At 35.0% G+C, this 8,860-nt stretch overlaps 1 protein-coding gene across 2 annotated transcripts; it reads left to right on the top strand.

Annotated features, from left to right (window-relative positions):
• The first annotated feature begins 1,265 nt into the window (after window positions 1-1,265).
• On the top strand, window positions 1,266-8,166 carry IKBIP (IKBKB interacting protein). Of its 2 annotated transcripts, none has more exons than XM_010561912.1 (3): window positions 1,266-1,459; window positions 2,444-2,561; window positions 7,112-8,166. In XM_010561912.1, the coding sequence occupies exons 1-3, from the start codon at window positions 1,266-1,268 to the stop codon at window positions 7,865-7,867; spliced, it is 1,068 nt and encodes a 355-aa protein (XP_010560214.1). In that variant the 3' UTR covers window positions 7,868-8,166. The 2 variants fall into 2 exon arrangements, with proteins under 2 accessions (XP_010560214.1, XP_010560213.1); XM_010561911.1 differs by lacking the exon at window positions 7,112-8,166 and adding an exon at window positions 3,501-6,575.
• Window positions 8,167-8,860: the final 694 nt, after the last annotated feature.

Genomic DNA, 8,860 nt, shown 5'->3' with positions numbered 1-8,860 from the left:
GAGGAGAGGGGCTCGTCCGCCTCAGCCCCGCGCTCCGAAGTTGTCCTGTAAAGCCGCGTTGTTGTCCCTGCACCCAACCATTTCCCGAACTACCCTTCAGGTCTCTTCGTTTTAACTTCGTAATGCGTGTTCTCAATCCCAAAGGTGTTTTAAAAGCTACAAAGTAGCGTTTTTGCTGGGTTTTGGGGGAGCCAGAGGTGGTTTTTCCCTACATACCTCAAGCTCAGAGCACGCTTCCCAGTACTGCGACTCAAAACATCTCTAAGCTTCACGCTCTTGTGACAGATTCGGGTTTTAAACAAAACAACGCCCTTTACGCATGTATGAGACTATGTAAGTATCTCTAATATTTAAATATTTATATATTGACATGTGGCTAAGCGGCAATACTGCAGAATGATCCGGAAGGAAGCACAACATTTTCGTCTCAACTTGCGCTAAACCAAACCCACCAAGGATCTAGTCTATTTTGAGCAGTGTGGTGGAAGATTTCAGGCTTAAAAATTCCACTCTGCGCTTCCACTCGGTTGGTTAGAATGTGAGCTTTTGCGTTCTTCGAAACTGGAGATTCATATTGCCTGAATCTATGCGGACCTCAACTTTAGCAAAGAGGAAATTATGACTCTTATCTGGATGCATATTTCATTAATATTCTGTATTTTTCTATTAATGGCTATTAACTGGTGTCCGTGGTTTTACAGATGACATGAAATCATTGCAACAGAACTATTTCTAAATTAAAGCTTGATTTACCATCTCTTTTTTTAAAAATGAGAAGATTCATTTTCCCCTTTAATGTGGAGTAGGTAACTTTTTTTCTAGATCTACAAGTAAAACAGGAGGACAGTGAAACTGCTGATGAAAGTGTGACAGTAATCAACTATAAAAAGAAATACCATGCTTTCAGTCCTTGTGATTTTAAACATATCTTCAAGATGGCTTATTGCACAACAGATGAAATATTTCTGGAAAGGTGAAATTAGGTAAAGTTTCAAAAGTCAGTTCAGTTTGAGAAATCATGAAAGCAGTGCTCTGTGGTATAGAAAACAAATTTTCACAAAGTCTTATGAAAGTATTATGAGACTTTACATAAGTTCACATAACTAGAAAACATAGTAAGTGCTGAAGGAAACATTTTTGGGGGTGTATTTGTGTAACTAAAGGGCAAGAGATTATATTTGAAGATACTTAAAAGTAACTAGTCCTTTTTGGTTTTGGTTTTTTTCCTAGCTCTCTCTTTTGTTTCTGCTTTTTAAAAACACACGATGTCTGAAGTTAAGCAGAGAAAAAAAGGTATTTCTTCATCCAAGACCAATGACGGCTCACAAAAGGTTGAGAAGCACAGTAATTGTGGGAAGCTGGCAAGTCCCAGGACCAGCAATAATCGGAGTTCCTTTGGGATGGATTCACGGACAAGCTTGAGCATAATTTCCCTTGCTTTTTGCCTGGTGCTGACCTGGTAGGTAACCCTTTAAAGTGGATTTTAATATTTTCTTTTGTATTGCATACTGTATTCAGCCACAGGCAATATGATTAGTTACATTTGAATATAGTGTTTGGGTTAAGTGACCGTAGAAACTTTTTAAATCTAGAACAATCAAGGAGAGAATAGCAGTATTCACAAGCGTGGGAACATTGGTATGCAGTGAGGGATTATAGAAGCTTGATCTGTTCTATCATGTTGAAAGTTTAAAAGGTGTGTTCCTCACGAATTGCAAATACCTGCTTTGGAGACTACATCTAACTGTGAAGAGCAACTTAATCTCACAATAAGTACAACAAGGCTCATTTGGCTGGTAATAAATAATTCAACAGTAGAAGTGGAGTTTTCTGTAAATAACTTGCTCAGCAGCATGGTAAATTGTTCATCAGGTGGAGTCTTCAAGTAGAGGCCAAATATCTTTGTAAAAGATGTTTTGGAGTATCTTGGCAGCATCAGTACCTTAGTTCCATCAGAAACTGAGCTTCATGCAGAAATGAGATGATGAAATTGTCAGAACTCTAGTGCAAGAAATTAGTCCAAAATCTTATAGTCTAGACATCAATCTGAAAATTAAGGTAAAATTTGTTCTTAATTAACATCACCCAGATTTTATTATCTAAATCTTTGAGAAACAGAACGACATAGTCGAATAAAATTAGTGATGCTTCTGCTTACTGTTTTGTGTATATCTGTTTAAGTCTGGTTTGCATTTATCTATCATCTATCTATAGCTAGCATTTCAGCTTTTATTGCCTAACTTAATCTGTATGGAATATTGCAGATCTTTTGAAACTTCTTATTGCTATTCAATATATTAATAAATATCAATTTATGAAAGCACAAGTGTTTTAAATAAACTATTTTTCTAGATAAACAGATTGCTGTGAATCAGGTCCTGGAACACCTAATATATGCTAATTATCTAGTTGTGTTTACTGTTTATTTACTTGCAATTTGCAGGTTCCTATTTCAGCAGTCAGGTCAATTTGCTGATATGGAAAAAAAGTACAATTTCTTACAGCAAGAAGCTGAAAAATTCCTGGATGTGGAAAATAAAGTTAACTTAATTTCTGAAAAGGTAATCATCAACATCTTAATTGGATAATCTCTGGTGAACATTTGCTGTTGTTTTACTTTGTTGTCATTTAGTTAAATTTAATTGACTGTTTTAAAATACATTTTCATAATGTGTTGTACTGTCTCTGAATAGGCCTTTGGGGAATATTTCATGTGACTAAACATGTCAATCCACACCATTGTTCAAGTATGTGAATATAGCGGTTGTATCTCAGTATTATTTTTTAGACACTAAACTATTTTTAAAAAGTACATTTGTGCACATACTTCATTCTACCAGTACTGTTCTGTGTATAATTCTAATAGACACTGATTTGAAGAAAATTTACAGGCATTTTTATGTAGTAGACCTGTTCGAATAATATGAAGACATAATGCAGTGATAGTAATATTTTTTCATTGCTATTTTATTTTCTTATCTGCGTGTGACATTATCAAGCAGAAAACTTGGGCTGGCTGCTGAATTATCCCTTCTATCTTACAGATGGTGATGGGGGTACAGCATGGCTTAGGCAGTGATGTTGTTTTAGCACTGATCTCATAATGATGTCATTTATACATGATGTAATTAGGGTATTTATATACTACAGTCCAGATTGCAAAATGTTGCATGGGATTTACATAGTGTGATACATTTTAAAAAAAAAAAAAAAAAAACCAAAACCAACAAACCACCATGGAAAATGAGGGATTGACAATAAAGAAAATGGCATGCGTTCTATAGAAATTCAACAACAAACATACCCTTTTCTGTGACTTCTTCATGCTAGGTTAATCAACAATATTTTAAAGATGAAATGTGAAAACAAATCATATAGGAGCTTTGTAACAAGTGAAGTGGCTTCTAAGGGACTTTATTCTCTGTTAAATAAAAGCAAATGGTTTTCTAGTTTTACTTCCATTAAGCAGACATGGACATTGTTTTGTGTTATAAATGCAGCTTGAGTCTTCTGAAAGTATCCTACGAGAAGCTGCCTCATCCATCTCTGTGATGACTGAGTTTGAACAGGAAATACCTTCTCTTCATAACATCATAAATGATATTCAGAACAATGAACAGACTCTCTCTATAAAGATGCAGAATATTAATGAGAAGTTCCAAAATGTTACAAATTCCTGGAGAAGAAGCTTGGATGAAATGAACACAAACACTGGTGGTTTAAAATCTGAGGCAAAGTTTGTACATGCAGAAGTTACTTCCCAAATTAATGAAGTTGAACAAAGAATTAAATCCCTTTCAGAAAGAGTAAGAGATTTGGAAGACAGTACAGCCAGAAATATTAAAACATTAAAAAGGCAAGAAGATGATGAATTCTCTGGAGTTGAACAAAAGTTGGACTTGCATGCAAAGGCAGTTGAAAAACTAGAAGAAGAACAGAATAGTCTGGTAGCCAAGGACACAGACATGAATCAGAAACTTGCAAACTATGAACCTAAAATTGAGGAGTGCAAGACCCGTTTGCCAACAATTGAAAACGCTATTCACTCTATTCTTAGATTATCAAGTGAATTGCTAAGTATGGAGAAAAAGATAGAGGACTTGACAACACAGCTATATACTGTGGAAAAGGATATGTTGAAAACTGTTTCTGATACAATGGCAATGCAAAAGGTTCTTGAAGGCTTACAGTACAATGACAGCATATTGAAAGTACACAATGAAGTAGTGGTTTTAAAAGAAGTACTGCATGACATAAAAGTACCTTCAAAAGCAAAAGAAATCACTTTAGAAAGCTATAACTTTGAAATTGACCAGAATGGGGATAACTAAATTTGGACTTGGGGCTTTCACTGATGAAAGAGCACTTTAATTTATTATACATAATGTGACTCCAACATAAGTTAAGGATAGCTGAAATATTCTCATTAATTTAAATAGACATTGGATCAGACTGAAAGGCAAACTTATAATAAAGAGGTTAGAGAGCAAGAAGTACTGTGTAAGGAGGAAAGGAATACTTTCTTAAATTAAGGATTATTTTCAGCTTATTTATTAAAAGTTCATTTTTTTATTAAAAAGGAATTTGAAGCAAAGTATTTAGATTTAAAAAAAAAAGTCAAAACCAGAGACATCAGATGACAATTTATATTTAGTTTTCACTACTTATTTTTTTTATATTGTTACTCATCGTATTATATTCCATGGACTTGTAACACAATGAAGTTCTTATCTCTAGGCAGATATACATGTACCTCGCTTTTAATGTATTATATACCATAATGTTTTTGTGCTTGCAGTACAGGCTTCTCAATGTCAGAGGTAGTACTGGGATCTATGTATTTTATTATGTGCAAGAAAGCACCAAGTACATTTTAACAGCTGAAGCTGAGATACAACAACATTACAGAAAACGCTAGTGAAGTACCCCTTACTGAGAGCCTTCTCTTGTGCTGGTATTTATAAGCGGGGGCTTACATAGCAGCTGGTGTTATCTTTTATTTTTTTGACCCCATGCAAATAGCCCCCTTAGACCTCATTTCCAGCCTTCTCAAACTTCCTAAAATCATGGGTGTAGTTTTGTTCTGCCATTGAAATTGCTGGACTACCTGTAGACTGAAGTTCTTATTAACAGATATTCCCGCTAGATTCTTCTTCTATCATTTAATTTGCAAGTTTGGTGTGATCAGTCACTGTATTAGTCTGGGGTTTGGGTTTTTTTGGTTTTATTTGTTTTGGTGCTGTTAGAAACAAGTTTTAACCTTTTCTTCTATAGAATGTTCTCTGCTAGGCATTACATGACAGGTCTGGTATTGCTTTGCATTTCAAAGGGGAAAAAAAACCCAACTTTATAGTGTCATGGACATTGTTTCCAAAAGTTTGGTGAACCAAGAGCTGCAAAAGCAATTAATGACAGCGATGGAGTTATGTACTTGAGGGCAGGGAATATCTAATTTATCCTGAGATCTAATAGATCTGTTTACACAGGATGTAGTCCTACCTAATAGGCCTGATTGCTGTTCATTGAAATTTGGATCTCGGGACCACCATAAATTTGTGTCTACAGACTTAACATCTTGATAATTTCTTATTTCTGAACTCAGGAAAGCAGATTTTTTAGTAGGCAGTATGAACCCACAACATTTATGACTTAATCAGGCTTGAGTTATATTATCCTGGTTTTGTACATTCACTTACCTAGAACTCTGCTGAAGTCTTCACTAAACAGTTAATGCTTGCCCAGTCAAGAGACTTTTAAACCAGCATTTCTCAATGTTATGAAGTCTATCAGTTTCATATGTTTATTATGTATAGATTTCTGTTTATTAATATTCAATAAAAATATGATGTAATGGATTGTCCTGGTACATAATCTATTTCAAAATAAATTGCTCTTCCAGAAAGGGTACAGAATAAATACTTCAGTGTTCCATTAAGAAATACTATTCTGTACAGAAGTGGTTTTTAAATACCTTTCAGAAGTGTGTTCCAGGGTGTTTCTACTTCATATATTTTTGGGGAAGGGTGGCTAAATTACCAGTGGTATGCTCCCTAATTTAATGTCTTTCATCAACCTCAACCCTATTGAAAGCCAAATGTACATGAGATCTAACAGGAAATTCTCATCCTTAGAAGGCATTAACCAGGAAACCACCACAACTCCCCACAACCTAAATTTTGGTATTTTGTTTTTAAGCAAACAGTTCTGTGCTAGCAAGGACTGACCAACGCTATCAAAAAGTTAAAAATACTTGTTTCTTTGGTGATATTTTTACTACTAGTGTCAAGAAAAGGATTAGTATGAAACTAATTATAGCCTCTTAGAATGTGTTTTACCTGCCCATTTGGTGTTTTTTTTTCTCTCCACGTTCTACACTGACTTATTTGGGATTGAACAGGATAGCATCACTCAGGTATTTTCCTTTCTTCCTCTCAAATTTGAAAACCAAGAACCAATTGTTAAAAAAACAGAAAAAGTGAACTAGCAAATTCAGCCAAAAATCCAACAGTAGCTTGAGTGCTTCCTCAGTAATGCAGCTTTTATGGAGGTAGGCTGTTTAAATAGCCACCAAAATACTTCACAGGAAAAACATTAAACAAAAGGGAAGCATGCCTAATTCCTTTGGCTTTTTCTTTTGTGAACAACACGTTCAAAATACATATTATGATTACCAAAATAAAATGGTCCATGATTTTTGGATAAGAGAATTTTAAAGTAGGCATCTTTCTAAAACATTTCTGAATATCTTTCTACATGTGTGTTTCTTGCTCACACAAATTATAGGCTTCATACAAAAATTTCTGTAAATCAGAAGAAGATTGCATTTGATTACTTGTGTTTTCAGAGGTCATGCTGGAAAGTTGTATAGCACCTTCCTGTAATTTTTGTTGTAATAGAAAAAGTAGTAACACTGGAATTTGTTACATATACTGAAAAGAAAAAAAAGTTCGTTTTCGTGTGTGTTGCAACAGAAGTTTACTTCCTAAAGACAGGATTTGCACTCAATTTTAATATCAGAATAGTGAGATATTTCATTAGACTATAGCTTTAGTTTTGATGCAAGTTGTTAAGCTAGAAATCTTGTCAAATATTTTTCTTTGTATCCCTGTAGTGTGAAAAGACGTGGAACTTAATGGACCATCTGGAAGACCTTCAAATAATTTCTCACATTAAACATCTGCAGGAAGATATTTATACAATGAAAACACAGTCTAGCAGCATAATTAAAAAACAAGAAGAATTGCAGAAGAATTTAACAACTCTTTCTCATGCACTGTCAAGTGCTGAACAGAATGCAGCTTCTGTAGCAAAAAACATAACTTTGATGATTGTGACAGTAAAAACTGACATAAGGCGCATTTCAGGCCTAGTCTCAGATATGACTGCATTGACAGATTCTTTGCAAACACTAGAAGATAAAGTAGAAAAAGGTGAAAAGAAGACAGTAAAAAATATAGGTGACCTGCTTACCAGTAGTATTGAACGAAGTACAAAACTACAGAGCTTGGCATCCAGTAATGCAAGGAAAATTGAGGAAATTAAGACAGCATTATCTGAGTTAAGGAGTGATTTTAACAAGCATTCGGATAGACTTTTGAATCTTGAAGGTGACAGAGCAAAAGTTCTGAAGACGGTAACATTTGCAAATGATTTAAAACCCAAGATGTACAAGCTTAAAAAGGATTTTGCCATCTTGGAGCCATTAATAAATGACCTAACACTGAGAATAGGAAGATTAGTGGAGGATGTATTACGACGGGAGAAGGAAATTGCTTTACTGAATGAGAAATTGGCCAATCTAACAAGAGTTCAAACTGAGATCAAAGATACGAAAGATGAAATTACCAAGATTTCAGACATGAATTGATCGCTGTGAAATGCCACTGCCTAAAGAACAGTAGTGTTTGAGGAGTGTTAACTCCATCAGGTGTAGTACTGAGAAGAAAGACAGTATTTAAAGGCTTCATTTAGAAGCACACCAAAACTTAACTAGAGATTTGTCCTCTTCCTTTGAAAAGGACAGAAAAAAAAGTCACACTGATTTCAAGGGACAAACTATAAAGTGAATAAAAACCACGTCTCTGTGCATGTATTTGTCTTTCTGAAGGATGACAGGTGCTATATTTAATAAATTGCTTGTTTTGTACAATAAAACAGCGTTAAAGCATAAAATGTTGTTCTTGCCTTTAGTTTGCTTTCATGAAGAAAGCAGGACCTAAGACTGACAGAGCTTCAGCTTTCCTTTCCTGCTCCAATGGAAGGAATAAAATTGTGGTTTCCAGATGGAGTTAAACAAGAGTTAGTCAAACTGCAGTACCGATTTAATATTTATCTCAATATATTCACTCTATGATTTTTGTAAAGTGTAGCACTTTCCCTTTTCTTTTAAATAAACAATCTTTAAAGAGGCAAATGCAGTGAAGCAAGCATTGCCCAGAAATATTGCTGATGCCTTGCAAAAAGTCTGTCACACACTTAGATGGAATAATTTGTTTAAGTTTTTGTGTGAGGCTTTGTAATTGTAAATCACAATTACTGTGCAGCATTGTTAACTCTTTAAAACACAGAACTCTATTTGGGGACAGTGCTTTGAAAGACCTACTAACCCCCCGATGGCTTTCTCCCAGTGTCACAGTATGTGTTCAGGAATCCTAACAGTGTTACTCATTCTTTGTTTCTCAGCCTGTAAAATACTACAGGGAGCAGCAGAATTGGCAAAGAGAAGCTACTCGGGTCCCGAAAGGTTAGACTGATAAGAGCCACTGGCAGTATTTCTGTGGTGAAGAGCAAGAGTTTAAGAGATCTGAGACATTGGAAAATGCAGTAGACTGAAGTAACAAGATAATGGAAATGGGTTTAG

Source organism: Haliaeetus leucocephalus, unplaced genomic scaffold, assembly GCF_000737465.1.
Source record: "Haliaeetus leucocephalus isolate CR32 unplaced genomic scaffold, Haliaeetus_leucocephalus-4.0 Scaffold151, whole genome shotgun sequence".
Taxonomy (NCBI): Eukaryota; Metazoa; Chordata; class Aves; order Accipitriformes; family Accipitridae; genus Haliaeetus; species Haliaeetus leucocephalus.
Note: the sequence above shows the minus strand (reverse complement) of the source record. Positions and strands in the feature narration are given on the sequence as shown.